Source organism: Felis catus, chromosome B1, assembly GCF_018350175.1.
Source record: "Felis catus isolate Fca126 chromosome B1, F.catus_Fca126_mat1.0, whole genome shotgun sequence".
In the NCBI taxonomy this organism is placed as follows: Eukaryota; Metazoa; Chordata; class Mammalia; order Carnivora; family Felidae; genus Felis; species Felis catus.
Genome location: NC_058371.1, coordinates 42,006,236 through 42,022,150, shown reverse-complemented (window position 1 = coordinate 42,022,150; position 15,915 = coordinate 42,006,236). Strand labels below are relative to the sequence as shown.

The 15,915-nt window shown below is 38.3% G+C and overlaps 1 protein-coding gene across 8 annotated transcripts in view; it reads right to left on the bottom strand.

Annotated features, from left to right (window-relative positions):
* The window catches only part of ZMAT4 (zinc finger matrin-type 4), a 348,048-nt gene that overhangs the window by 40,076 nt on the left and 292,057 nt on the right, over nt 1-15,915 (bottom strand). For 6 of the 8 annotated variants that reach the window (XM_045055515.1, XM_045055517.1, XM_045055518.1 and 3 more), the window contains one exon: nt 12,469-12,565. The exons of 1 other annotated variant lie outside the window; for it this stretch is intronic. In XM_045055515.1, coding sequence (XP_044911450.1) covers nt 12,469-12,565 — 97 coding nt within the window. Of the gene's footprint in view, nt 1-12,468; nt 12,566-14,128; nt 14,174-15,915 lie in introns of those variants that run through there. One more of the 8 variants, XM_045055522.1, reaches the window with a different exon arrangement.

Below are 15,915 nucleotides of genomic sequence, written 5' to 3'. Positions count from 1 at the left end.
CGTTCACCATGGAGTGGAGGCACCAGTGTCCTCTCCTGCAATTTCAATGGACTCAAGAGTCAAGGGATCTCTCTAGAATCACAGAGCTTTGGGGTTTAGGCATTTATTTATTTTGAGAAATACAGAGACAATGCAAGGTGGGGAGGGGCAAAGAGAGAGAGCCAGAGAGAAAGAGAGAGAGAGAGAGAGAGAGAGAGAGAGAGAGAGAGAGAGAATATCTCAAGTAGGCTCTGTGTTGCCAGCACAGTTTGAAGTCACAAACCTGAGCCAAAACCAAGAGTCGGTCATTTACCGACTGAGTCATTTGAACATTTAAAAAATTACATTATCACTTTAAAGACAGGAAATGTAAGTTATTAATTTGTTATTTTGTACTATGTGACTTAGAATCCATCACATAGTAGGTCACTTATTTGTTAAACCCTTGACCCAGTCAGTGAATGTTCTGGTGTTCTTTCACCAACGTGTCATAATACTGAAAATCTCCAGATCATGAGTGAACCAATTCAATCCACAGAAATGAACTCTCTAGATTCACTATAGAAATACCACTTGCATGTTCTAGAAGGTTGACTAGGTACCTGCTACTGGGTTTCTTGAGAGTTAAATTTTAAATGAAAGATGCCTCTTCAATGTATACATACACTGCAAAGCACGGACATATCTTTTCCTTGTACTGATGTTTTCCTGACATACTGGTGTGAGAGAGCCTGACCTCTTTCCTGTCACTTTTTTAAAGGGGAACAATAGATGTTGGCTACTAAATTTCCTGGCTATAGTGAGCATCTCTGATTACATTTTACCTGGTCTATCCTTTCCATGGGAGGCACACTTTTATCTTCAGGCCCTTAGTTAATATGGAATAACACAATTATGACATCTGTTCCAAGATGAAGAAATTGAAACCTGTATAGTTGACTTCCAAACCTTCCAAGTATGGAGGCTGCTGAGAAATCTGAAGAACCCCCAACTCACAGCTGCCCCGAGTAAGACTTATGTTGGTCCAAAGCTGGATTTAAAATGAGCCATGTTAGAGCTAACCCCATCTATGGCAGACACTTAAGGTGTCCTTTTCTGATATAGATACTCAGGGACATAGATTCCAATTTAGTAAGTTGTCTGACCATGAAAATCTTACTTATTAGTAAGTTTATCTTACTTAGTGCCGAAAAGATGTTAGAAAACGAAATCCATTATTTCAACTTTATCCATTGTCAAGGAAACAAAATTAGAGGTCTGAAACTCATCTACTTAAAGGTTATTATATGATCTTTTTGTTAGAACAGAAATAAGTTCGGTGGTTATGGTTTTAGAATTCAAAAAGAGTAAAGTGCACATGTTAGCCTATTAGGTGTCTTTAGAAGAAAGGGCACTTAAATAAGGAAGAGAAAAGACATATATCTCTGGAGACGATAATAGCACCAGAGGCTGTGGGTAGAGCTTTGAACTACTTGTGTCCTGAGCTTGAAATATCACCAACATTTCTGAAAGCTAGCTTTATAGATTTTGATTTGTATTTGACTACTCAGCATGAAATGGACTAAGATTTTTCTGTGACCCTAAAAGCTATAGAAAACCATGCATTTTCTATTTGTTGTTAAAGACTATTAAGAGTGGCAGATATATATGACTCTAATGATGGTTATGTAAATTTATATTCTGACTGAGGTCCAGATTCTGGCTATATCTGGCTATTCTTAGCACAATATAGAATGGTCCAGATAATATTAACTCAAAGAAAAGAAACAAAATATCTTCAAAATGTTTATCATTAAGTTATAACTTAAATAATAGTGGCCAACACTTAAAAAGATGTCACCCTTATACACAGAGTTCATTTGTTTTTTTGAGAAAACCCTTCCAATTTTGGAAGATTTAGGCATTTATCAAACACCGTGACTCAAAGCTGGATTTAATCAGTTAATGTTGAGATTAGCCAGATTCTAGTATGAGCTGTAGGTGTTTGAGAAAAAAGAATACAAATACTCTTTTTAAATGGAAAAATAAAAAATGCAAATGGGAAAAAAAAATAAACCCCTCTAATCAAAATGGTAAAGATACTCTATCCAGAGAGTCTCAAAGAATATTAGGACAACGATTTTAGGAAATTCAGCCAGGAGGATTGTTCAATTTATTTTATTTATTTTCAATGTTTATAATCCATGGTCTTTGGAGAAAAATGTGTTAATAACAGATGTTTGACAAAATGCAACTGGTTATCAGAGAGCTGGATAAAGCAGAAAGCCTGAGTAGGAGCTGGGGTTTAGAGACCACATGTAACTGGAAATGTGCAGAAAATGTTCTTTCTGGTGTTGGAAGATTGAATATCAAACTTGAAATGTTGTATAAAATGAGGACTTGGAGCAGGTAGAAAGCAAATGACTGCAAGAAACTCAAAATGAGGACATTCTTTGAAGGCCTCTCTCAGATCATTCTTTTTATCTAATTGTCTGATTAAGGTCAGTTGGGTTCTAAACACTGAGTAGACCTGAGCTTGTGTGTGAGTCCAGAAGCCCCAACTTTGGGCAAGAAACTAGAGTTTGCTGTTAAGAATTCTGGGACAGTCTTGCAGAAGAAGTATCTGGAACAGAAGTATTAAATGTTACCTCAACATCCAGCTACCTCATCTTCGAGGTACATTTCAAATGCAATTTCATTACTATAAAATGATAATTAACACCTATTGAGAAAAAACTTCATGCCAAGTACTGTCTACACACTTGAGTATTTTTTGCTATTATTGTTTTTGTTGTTCTTAAAACTTAATTCCCACTCTAATCAGTTTTAAGTTTTGTAAATAACCTGCTATATTTTCCTAATGTGGAAACGAAGTCACAGAGAGGCCTTTAAGTAACATGCTCAAGGTCATACAGTTAGTAGATGGTAGAGTAAGGATTAAACCAGACATTTTCATTCCCAAACCATTTTACTGCACTCACTTTACAATAGTCTTTTCCAATGATCCCCAACCAGATGCAATTATTTCTTCCTCTGAATTTCAGCAACATTTTGTACTTCTTTTTTTTTTTTAATGTTTATTTATTTTTGAGAGAGACAGAAACAGAATGTGAGTGGGTTGGGGCAGAGAGAGAGGGAGACACAAAATCTGAAGCAGGCTCCAGGCTCTGAGCTGTCAGCACAGACCCTGACGTGGGGCTCGAACTCACGAGCTATGAGGTCATCACCTGAGCCGAAATAGAAGCTCAACTGACTGAGCCACCCAGGTGCCCCAGTATTTTGTACTTCTTGAACTTACCATATACTATGTTGATCTTAATTGTAATTACTTGACTACTTTTTGCATCTTCTCTACATTATAAACGTGTAGAGAGGTATAATTATCTCTGCATCTCCTTCTGTTATCCTTAAGGCCTGTTTAATGCCCTACACGTAGTAGATGTTTGATAGATTTTGGTCATGGGATTGAATTAAATGTGGTGAGGGGCTGATCTGTCCAATCATTCACCACTACCCCATCCACACTGTGGAAAACAGAGCCAAATGGACCCTACTCAATCTTCTCTTCCACCCTTCAGAGAGGTGATAGAGAACTTGAACTCAGTAAGGAGACCACAGGCAGATTTCCATTTCCATCTCATCTCCTCTCCCCACTTCCCCAACAAAACTGACCTAAATGAAGTGAGATCTTTCATTCGTTTAATTCAATTCCCTGGCATTTCATGTTCCAGGATAACCTTTAAGAGATTGGACAAATGTTGGCAAAGCTCAATATTCTACTTAAGTCTGATTGGACTAAAAGTCAATGGCAGCTAAAAATAGTTTACAAATGGACATACCCTCAATTTAATGAACTCTGGTAAAATGTGAGAGAAGTGCTTATGGTAACTTACAGAAAACCCAGAAAGAGTGCAAGTCCAGAGGCCTGACCTGCTCAGGTGAGGGGCCAAAGTCTACCTTAGAACCCTCCCAATTCCCTCCTACCTATTCCTGTGTGCTTAAGAAGGCACCAACATTAGGTTCTGTATTCATAGCTTGGAATAAAGTTAAAAATAAACTTCTTTACCTTTTACACAACCAACTCTACTCCTTTTGCCCCAAATCATAAGCACTTGAAAAGCCCCTTTGCCTTTTGTTTAAGGACAGGCCTCCAGGATACCTCTCCTCTCACAGGACTAATGCTTAAAGCACTGGTCAGCTTCTGGGCCACCTAGCAGCAGAGAAGTAAACACTAAGGAAGAATTATGTTTACAGTCAATCTTTATCCAGCTGAAAAATATTAAAGAGTTAAAGAAGGTAAGCCTCAAAGTCATAAAATTAGAGAATGTTAGAAATAACACAGACTTTGACTACCCCATTTTCCAGCCCCCTCATGTTTCGATGAAGACGCTGAATGACGCTCAGTGAGGGGACACAATTAGTTGGAAACCACGTGGAGAAAGAAAGAACTACTGACGCATGGAATAAAGTGAATGAATCTCCAAACCATCATATTGAGCTGAGGCAAAGAAACCAGACCGAAAAGGATACCTATAATATTATCCCATTAAGTTCCAGGACAGTCAAACTAAGCTATGGGGACAGAAATCAGTGTTTGGCTGGAGGTGCGGGGGTTGGGGTATGAGCTGAAAAGGGGGTCCAAGAGAACTTTTGGTGGTTATGAAAATGTTCTGTACGTTGATTGAGCTGCTAGTGACATGGTGGACACCATCCCACTGTACTGCTAAAAGTGACCTATCTTGTTGTGTGTAAGTTGAGTCTTAACAGACTGGTTTAAAAAATTATTTTTTGCTCTGAAAAGCTGCACGGGGTGTGAGAAGTGGTGCTGACATGTGCCTCCTACGCCAAGCCTGTGGGCATCCACAACCCTCCTGCCATTTCTTTTCCTTGATGCAGATGCACTCTTCAAAACCAAGCCTTGGTAACTGGTCCTGGGTGACTAGCATAACAAAGAACATGAAAGGTGTTCAATGTGGTCCACAGTTAAATCTGAGACATTAAATCATCAGCTCACAACTACTCTGGAGACAGCCATGACTCATGCAAATTTCAAGCAAGACAAAATAATGATTACCAGCTCCCCCCCACAAAAAAAGGGGGGGGGGTCGTAAATGAGTGAGCTAAAGAATATTAGGTGCCATTGGTAATTCTGGAAGTAATATGAAAGAATGAAAGTGCTCCCCATTTAGTTCTTCTCAAGCCTGCAAAGGCCTACTCTAGTCACATACTATGATTATAATGTATCCCTAGGTATGGCATATTTAGCAAAAGCATGCAAGTGAGACTTGGAAAAATAGAGCTGTTAGGATTGCCTGTGCATTGGTGCTATATATAGAGAGATGTATAGCTTTGCTCTGGCTTCTCTGGAATTCTTCTCTCTACAGGCTGTTTTTCCTTTGAGAAGTTGAACTCTGCTTCATCAGCGGCCTTTCTCAAAGAAGCGGGGGCTCTTGACAGTAGTGGACTTGAATGTTCTGTCTATTAAAAACAGAGCTAAATAGAGAACGCCCTCTGACCTACAGGCCCTGCCACATCCTTGTGTCTCATGCCTACAGCAGGCACCCTATTTACAGCACCTAGGATTCCCCTTGGCTAGAAAGACTTGGCGACAGTCTGTAAGCCTACTTCTAGAAAAGCCATTTTGCACAGCCAGAGTCAAAATGCTGTTGCCTGGGGTTCTAGATTTCACCCTTTATTTCAAGACTTTCTGAGCAATTTACAAAGTATCAGCTGAAGAGAAATAACCTAATGCTCTTCAAGAAAGGCAGCTCTATTTTAAAGCCTATCTTATGCCCTGCTTATCTCAGAATGTCACTGATGACATATATATTCTGTTTTTCAGAAAACAAAACAAACCAAAAAACCTTTTCTGTTGAAAAAATATTGCACAATACCAAAGTCCCAACTCTTTTGATTCTTGAAGTTCTTGGATATGCCAGTAAACCATATTGAAAATTCCACCAAAAACATCTAGATCTTTAGACTTTGAAGACGTCCATGATTGATTTCTTCCTCGTTGGTTTGTTTGCTTCCAAATATTTCTTGGGGCTTTAAACTACTTTTATTTTATTAAAAGTACAGATGGTTCTTTTTTAAATTTTTTTTAATGTTTATTTATTTTTTAAGAGAGAGAGAGAAAGAGAGAGCAAGCCAGGGAGGGGCAGAGAGAGAGGGAGACAGATTCCAAGTAGGCTCCTCGCTGTCAGCACACAGCCTGATGTGGGGTTTGAACTCATGAACTGTGAGATTATGACTTGAGCCAAAACCAGGAGTCAGAGGCTTAACTGCTGAGCCACTCAGGCACCCCTAAAAGTACAGACAGTTATTGATGGTTGGTTTCTTTGCAAAACTATCTTCTTTATTATCGTATACTCCTCAGATAACTAACTGCTACCCTAAACGTAAGAACTGAATTCCAAGGTATTTAAAACAAATGAATACATTCTAGCTCTGAAAATTAGGCTAAATTTCATTCAATCATTTAAGAAATAAATGAATATAATGGAAAAATGAATGATATGAAGACTTTGGAGGATTCACACTAGTTGGGAAAAACTGTAGAAAAAGCAATGGATATCACCATTTAAAGTTTCTTCTCAAAGGAAGAAGTACATTTAGAAATTACTACTAACTTTTGGTCAGTCTGATTTATTCTCGTAGACACTTGTGTCTCATTTTCAACCAACTGAAGTATCGAAGTAAGTAATGACAACTTTTATATCCATTATTTCTAGGTAATGTAATGTCCTTAGGCTTGAAGTGTTCCCTAAACTCAAATTTAAGTACATTATGGGGGAAACGTTCATTAGTCTATGGTATGTACCCATGTGCCTTTAAATTTCATTCTACTCATTGGTACTAATTGACAGACTATATCCCCTAGAAAGCCTGAAAAATCTACTAACAGGCAATTGCTTTATATGTCAATGTGATCATTTGCATTTCTAAACCTTTAATCTCATTAGATACTTAATATTTCTCTTGTTAGTTAATAATGGAGCAAAATTTGACTGCCATTTTGCTGTTTATGACATTTGCCAAAAAAACAAAAAGGCTCTTTACTACTAGGAAAGAGCAATATGTTAATAATGGTATTATTTAAGTATTATTATAGCAGTGATAGTAATGATGGCCGATACCCTCACTTCTGCCCTTGGGTCTGACAACCAATTATTTTTGGGGCCTTGGACAAGTCACTTCTCAGACTCTTAATTTTCTAACCTATAAAATGGAGATGTGAACATCTGGTCAATTACAGGGATGCTGTGCATATTATATATAATAACACTTTCAAAGTGTTTTAATTTGTTGTTATACTCCAATTATGCAGAAGTTTCCTCCAGTTAACAGTGGTGGCATCTTCACCATGTACATCATCATCATTGCTGTTAGTACTGGCATAGACATAAGAAGGAGATGCCTAGAAAACATAACTAAAAGGATACTTGTGGAACAAGGCAAGTACGTTTCACAATGCATTCATTTCCTGGGGCTCCCCTAAAAAAAGTACCACAAACTGGGTGGCTTCAAACAATGGAAATATATCCTCAGCTCTAGAGAATATATGCCTGAAATCAAGGTGTCAGCGGCCTCTTCCAAAAGCTCTAGAGGAGAATCCCTCCTTGCCTCTTCCACACCCTGCTGGCTCTGGATTTTCTTGGCTGGTAGAAACAACCCTAATCTCTACATCTGTCTTCACGTGGCCTTTTACTCTGTGTGGCCCAATATCCCTTTCTTCCTCTCATAAAGACACCAGAATGATTTCATCTTGAGATTCTTAACTGTTTACATCTGCAAAGACCCTATTTACCAAAAAGTTCACATTCTGAGCTTCTGGGTGGACATAATTTTGGAAGACATTGCTAGCTCCAGTAAAATAGTAGAGGCTGACTGGGGAGAGAATGTTAAGGCTGAATTCAGTAGCAGCAGGAAAGAATACCAGGATCGTGAGCAAGGTATGGGAAGTGGACATGCACTTTTCCTGTTCTTGTCATCACTAATCACTTATCTATGAGGTAACGGAGGCCTAAAGGACATTTGTTACTGCCCCTGGTCACTCAGTGGTGAAGTGGCACTTGAAATAAAATCCCCTGACTCAAAATTCAGTGTTCTTTCCACTACACAACCCATCTGAACACCTCTCTAGAAGTTATTACTGAAAGTATAAATAAAAGTCCTTGAAAATTACTGACACCTTAATATTTATGGTGATTTAATCGGTCAGATTAGAGTCGTTAAGAACCATTTGACTGACTTCCAATTTCAGCTCTGAGAGAGTAATTGGTATCATACTAACCTTCCACCTGAGAACAAAACAAAAGCTGGCTAAAATTTTTTTTTTAATTTTTCTTTTTTTGAACGTTTATTTTTGGGACACAGATAGACAGAGCATGAACGGGGGAGGGGCAGAGATAGAGGGAGTCACAGAATCGGAAACAGGCTCCAGGCTCTGAGCCATCAGCCCAGAGCCTGACGCAGGGCTCAAACTCACGGACCGCGAGATCGTGACCTGGCTGAAGTCGGACGCTTAACCTACTGCGCCACCCACGCGCCCCCAAAAGCTGGCTAAAATTTAAAGGAAAAACTTTGGAAGCTCTGAAGAATTGGGGTAGCTGATGTCAATGTACTCTAATAACAGTGTTACTAGTCAAAGGACATTTCATGATGACAAAAGGGCCAATTCCATAAATATTTTTAGAAATTCTTAAATTTGTAAGCATCTAATAATATACCTTTAAACATATAAAGTAAAGAAGTAGAATTAAAAGGACACATAGACAAATCCATATTTTTAGTCAGAAGTTTTTTAAGTACCTCTATTTCTCATGGATATAAAAACAGACAAAAAATCAGTAACACAGAAGATTAAAAAAATTGATTAAAAAACAAGATTAATAAACTTGACCTAATTGATATACAGAACCACTTACTCAATTACCGGAAAAGACACATTCTTTTCAAGGGAACATGGAGTTTTATCAAAATTGAACATTTGCCTGGGGCACAGAGCAAGTCTATCCAAATTTCAGGAGACTGAAATCATTTGGAGTATGTCCTCTGACCCCAGTGAAATCCAGTACAAATTAATCCTCCAAAATATAAATAGAAAAATTCCCCACATGTTAGATTTTAAGCAAAGCACTTATATATAACCATAAGTAAAAGAAGAAATCACAGTAAAAGTCAGACAATAAGTTGAAATACATAATAATTAAAATACATATAAAACCTCTAGGATACAAAAAAAATAACTTGTGGAATATAGCTATAACAGTTTATTGAGGAATATTGAGAACCTTAAATGCATATTTTAGGAGAAAAGGAAATACTTGAAAATGGATGATCTACACTTTCCTATGAAGAATCTGATGGAGGAAAATGAAAATTAAATACATAGGGACTAGAAAGAAAAACACTTTTTTTTTAATGGCAGAAAAGAGCTGTACTCAGAAAAAAGTCAACAAATCCCAACATTCATCCCTCAAAAAGACTCAAAGATGGATAAATTTTTAACAAAACTATAAAAAAATTTAAAAGAGAAGAGACAAATAAACAATATTAGGAATGAAAAATATCCCACAGACATTAAAAATAAAATCAGGAGATACCATGAACAACTTTATACCAGTACATTTAAAAATGTAGATAATAAGGGCAAAGCCATTGAAAAATAACTTATTAAAACTGATACAAGAAGAAATAGAAAATATGAACAGGGCTTCATTGAAGAAATTAAATTTTCAATAAAAACATTCCCACAGTATAATCTCCAGGTCCAGATGGCTTCCCTAATGAATTTTTCCTAATATTTAAGTAAGAAGTGACAACAGTTCACTACAAACTCATTCAGAGATTAGCAACAGAGAGCAGACCTCTCACCTTGTTTAGTGAGGTCAGCATCAAGTTGATACCAAACCTGACAAGGGGATTGATTACAAAAGACTCATGGAACAATCTGTCTTGTAAACACACATGCGCGCACACACACACACATGCACACATGCAATATCCAAATTAGGTAAAAGGGCAGATGAAACAGTCACATAGGACAGGGCTTTTGCAATTATTCCCCTCATGTTTCCCTCATTTCACTCTTTAGAAGAACAACCTTGTACTTCTGAGGTAGAGACAAATGTCTTTTTTACTGGAAAGAAATCATGGTAGGAGATGTACACTTCTGAAGTCACATTTATTTATTAAAGCCACTGGGAAAGGAATGCTCTCTTTTTCAAAGTTCATCCTGGTACTCTCTATTGGCAGTCCTCACTGTGGTAGTTCAGTGAGCCTGAGTCAGACACTACTAGGTTCAGTCCTGGTTCTGTCATTTGTTGGCAAGGTGATGCTTTGGTCCCTCTGAGTCTTAACTTTCTTGTGTAAAATAATGGGTTAATGACATTTATCTGAAGGTAGTTAAGGGGATTAAATGAGATGATGGGTGTGGAAATGCCTAGCACACTTTCTGGCACATGAAGTTGTATAGGTACACATAGAGATATTCCTGGAGCTGGAGATACTATTTGCATTATTTATTTACCTAATTTGTGCCACTTAAAGTCACTATTGTCTACCATTTTCTTTTTATTTGTTAAGAGCAATAAATGCATGCCTCTAAAAGATGATCATTTATTGTTGCAGCTGCTTGTACTGTGTCTTTGTTTCCATCAGATGTCATGTTGGTAAGACTGCATTCAGTGCCTGTCACAAAATACTAGTTAGAGACACACTGAGTAAACTGTTAGGGGAAGGGGGGGAGGTGTCCAGTCATCAATACAAGTGTCCTAGGTACTCCATCACGAATCAGAGACAGTCTTTTTGAAGAATTACCTCAACAAAACCCTCTGGGGTAGATCAGAATAAAGCAAGTCATGAAAGGGGATTTGACTCAGGAGACAGCGCCAATTGAAGGAATACTGAGAGTCCTAACTAACTCCAGGCTTAAATTTCCTCACCAACACCAGACCCCTGTGACCTACATCTTTATGATACCTTTGCAAACAATAAAATAATAATAATAATAATAATAATAATAATAATAATAATAAAGTCCTTGACTGTAATGCACTTTCCTCATGCCCCTGCCTGGAAAGTTGTCACTCATCTTTTAAAATCACACATCCTTGGGGCACCTGGGTGGCGCAGTCGGTTAAGCGTCCGACTTCAGCCAGGTCACGATCTCGCGGTCCGGGAGTTCGAGCCCCACGTCAGGCTCTGGGCTGATGGCTCAGAGCCTGGAGCCTGTTTCTGATTCTGTGTCTCCCTCTCTCTCTGCCCCTCCCCCGTTCATGCTCTGTCTCTCTCTGTCCCAAAAATAAATAAACATTGAAAAAAAAATTAAAAAAAATAAAATAAAATCACACATCCATTCGATCAAAATGTTTATGAAGCCCTTCATATGTGTCAAGTGCTGTGCTGGGCAGTGAGGTTATTATGATGGTGAGTAAAATCAGACCACAACCTCATTTATGTGCCCAAGCTCTTTGCAGATGTCCCTGTCAAACTTGGCCTGGTTGTTCCCTCTTGGGTACCCAAAGCTCTGGGTGTACACATCCTGGTATTAGAGAATAATCCCTGTGTTCACATGGCTGTTTCCTCTGCCTGGCAGGGAGCTCCACAAGAGGAAGGCCTAATTTGATTCATCTTTTCTTCCCCGGGGCACACTTTGAAATCTGACACATAGTGGGCGCTCAATAAATGTTTGTTGAATGAATCATTCATTAATCACAAGGCCTTGATATAGTTAAATTTGTTAAACAATTCTACTAATGAATAGGAGTGAAATTAAAACAATTACACTCAGGAAAATTGCATATTTTTGAGATATTCTTTGCTTTTTCCCCCTATTTTATTAGATTTTATTAGCAGTCCTGGCAGCTACTTTAAAAATGCCTACAAAGCTAATGTCACTGTTTTTTAAAAGATGCACAGTATATTTATACTGGGAAATATGTAGGTGAAATTATGCCCAATAGCCTTTTCTGGCTATCTGAAATTTGGGAGAAAAATGAAATGAGCTTCCATTTAATTGGAAAATAGCTATGCATGGGAATAACTTAATATAGCAGGGGATTTGTTGGGTTTCTATACTAATCAACAATATTCATCTAGAAATGTTAAGTGGTAGAAGAAAATCATAGAATTTGACTTCACAACACCGAAGTCTGCCACATCCTCCAAACACAGATAAAATTGTTTATTTAGAAACACTTAGTATATCTCTAAAAGTTTCCTGAAGTTTGTGAAAATATGCTGAGCTGCTCTTAAAAAAATTAAAGAATGAAAATAAGCAAACAAAAAAGCCTGTCATTACTTGTGCCAAAAAAGAAGAAGCCATTCTCTAAGTTGTGCTGGGTAGACCCTGGAGGCTTCAACATAAATATCAAGGGAAATTTGAAGATAAAGAGATCCTGTTTCTATTGACTTATTTTGAAATAAATAAAATGTTAGCCTTTTTTCACCATACTATAAATTATACACAAAAGGCCCGAAGAGTGAGAGCATGAAAGTACCTACTTGGTCTGGTGTTTAGATCCTTTCAGATGGGCATGATACTGTTCTATGGAGTTTAGAGAGACACTGCAGATGGTACATCTGTAATTGCGCCTCAGACCTGTGGACAACAGACAGACTTGATTAGCTGTGTCCTTGCCATCAGCTACCTGAATGCATCCCAGAATCTTTAAAAGTTCAGGACAGAGTATTAGAGGCCATCTGGTCTACCACACCAACATTTCAATTCTCCTTCCAGAGCCCAGCCAACACGTCCCTTAGCAGAAGTTAGAAGCAGGCTGCTCTATTTCTGGGTAACTAAAATTATTAGAACATGCTTCCTTGAGATACAAGGTTTCTGGACATATTTTGACACAAACAAAGGACGCATTCTACTTTTTCCTTAAGGCATGGAGACAGGGTAACCTGTTCTCTCTGCAATGAAATTTGAGACTCCAGAGAAAAACTCTGTCTCACTTACTCTTTCAACCCTATTCCAATGGTAGAATCAGAAATTCAGCTTTAGACCTCATTCATTTGAGTTCTTCCAGGGTCATCTTATAAAATGTAAATACCCAAGAGAATGCTGATAATCTAATTCACATAAAAGTTTACATTCCACTCAAGAGTTTAAAAGAAAGGTATTCATTAATTTGCTTATTAGTTTAATTCATTCAATTCATTCATTAATAAAGTATCAACTTTGAACTGGGCTCTAGGGATTCTAAGATGAATAAGATGCTCTTTGCTTTCAAGGATGTTAGCAAAAACTTTGACTTCTTTATAATATTGATTTATCTAGAGTCAAACATGTTAGAATGTAGCTTTAACCAAAAAACTTTAAACATTTGCCACAGTTCAGAGACCCACATTAAAGATATTCCTTCTGCTATAATGTCCCATCAGAGTAGAGAGAAAAGCAAACTTGAAGGCAGGATCTAAAATTTTGGGTTTAAATCCTGGCTCCAATTATTCCTGGTTGTATGATCTAGAGGAAGTCACATAATGTCTTCCTGGCCTCAACATGGAGATAAAGCCATTCATATCACAAGGATGTTCTAAGAATTAGGTGAATAAAATATATTAAAATGATTACCAAGTGACAGTTACTAATTTTCTCCAAAATTCTACGTCTTACTATCAAAAGAGCCAGAATTATAAACAGCTGTAGCAATTTTTTTTTTCTGATGAATGCATACCATTTTCTTTCTAAGAGACAAAATCATTCCCATTTTTCTATAAGGAAAATAATGCACAATGTCAGCAGAATTTTGTAACCTGCAATCTGGTGAGTTTACATGAATTATTTGACTTCTCTGGATTTCTGTTTCCTTAAAGGATTTTGGGAAAGACAGAGTGAGATAAAGCATGTATGAAAGAGTGTCTGGTACATAAGAAGTGATCAATATAAATTAGCTATTATTATGATTTCAAAGAGATGTTAAAATGGAACGCTTTTTTTGCCAATGTCCCAGATGAAGCCCTAAGTTGAAGCCCTACACCCATATTACTAAAGTGAAGTATGAGAACCCCATTTCAAAACATCCAAAGAAAAGAGTCAAGAACCAGTTTCTAATCCCCAGCTGACCACCCACCACCAGTCTAAAAAAGAGGTGGAGAAGAAAGAGAGAGATAGGTGGAGGATTTCCTAAAGGAGACATATTGAACTGTAAGTTTTACTTACCCTCGTCCATGTGAATTGGGGGTGTCCTTCTCTCTCACCTCAAACCTATGGGAAAAGAATTCAATGGAACTAACTCCCTAGAGAACTTGAGAAGTGCCTCCTTGCACTCAAGAAGCCATGTACTAGACTCTATACCACCTGCAAGATCCAAAATGCTACAGTCTGTGGCTGGTTAGCCAGCCACCTTGATAGCAAAGCAAGAAAGGTGGCAAGATTGGGCATGGCCTGTATTCTCACAGCTTGTCAGAGTAAAAGGTATGTGTCAGTTTCCCACAGACCATGTGTGTACTGGGTATTAGTGGGGCTAGTTTGGTGATGTCTTGGATATTGGAGTTGGGGGCAATAAGACCTCATCAGAAAGAGGTTAAGAGTGTTCAGCTGGCTAACCTGGAGCTTAAAGTGTCCCCAGAGGAGATACTTAGCCCATATCGAGTAATGCTGAGTTCCTGAGAAAGCCAAGAAATTGCTCCATGAAATGAAGAGTCTGTTTGCGGCCCCCGCCGGATCTGGCAGGATCTATACCAGCTTTGTATGCATATCTATCAAATCAACTCTTATCCCTTTCCCCTTCTTTAATTTTTTTTTTTAACTTTTATTCAGTTTTTGAAAGACAGGGGGAGACAGAGCATGAACGGGGGAAGGGCAGAGAGAGAGGGAGACACCGAATCTGAGGCGGGTTCCAGGCTCTGAGCTGACAGCTCAGACGTGGGGCTCTAACCCACAAACGGTGAGATCATGACCTGAGCGGAAGCTGGACACTTAATCAACTGAGTCACCCAGGCACCTCAATCCCTTTCCCCTTCTAACCTGACACCCTGCCTCCCTCCGCTCTGGAGGAAACTGAGGCAACCTTCTGAGCTAAAGGGATAAAAGCAAAAGCCCTAGAAGACAAGCAAAGGCCCTGAGCAGAGAAAAAGAAAGGACCCTACTGAACTGTCTTTTTTTCACAGCAAATAGGCAGCCCAAGCAAAATCTGAGCTGAGAGAGGAGGGAAAAAGTAACTTTTAATAAAGTTTGGAGATATTTATTTATTTATTTATTTATTTATTTATTTTAAAGTTTATTTATTCTGAGAGTGAGAGTGAACACGAGTAACAGAGGGGCAGAGAATGAGAGACACAGAGAATCCAAAGCAGGCTCTGCACTATCAGCATGGAGCCCAATGTAGGGCCCAAACTCACGAACCGTGAGATCATGACCTGAGCTGAATCCAAGAGCCAGATACTTAACTGACTGAGCCACCCAGGTACCTGAACATTTGGAGATATTTAAACATTATTTTTCTAGGGGTAGCTGGGTGGCTCAGTCCATTAAGCATCTGACTTCAGCTCAGGTCATGATCTCATGGTTCACGAGTTCAAGCCCTGCATTGGGATCTGTGCTGACATCTCAGAGCCTGGAGCCTGCTTCAGATTCTGTGTCTCCCTGTCTCTCTGCCCCTGCCACTCACATTCTGTTTCTCTATCACACAAATAAATAAATCAATATTAAAAAAATTTTAATTATTTTTCTCTCCTGGATATACCAATTAATGGCATAGAATTTTTATGTATCTAGGAATGAGAGTAAATAACTCTTTCCAGCTTAAAAGGGTGTAAAATTCATGAAGCTTACTCTACTTTTTATCTAAGGAGTAGGGAAGCATTAATCCCACAGAGATGGTTTGAAAAGGCAGCAGAGGGCAAGAATAAGGTTGGTCTCTGATAACATCCCTTGAATCCTGCTGACAGAATATTGCAATATCATTAGTAACGTGAAAAACAGCAGAAATTCCTGGAGACGTTCAA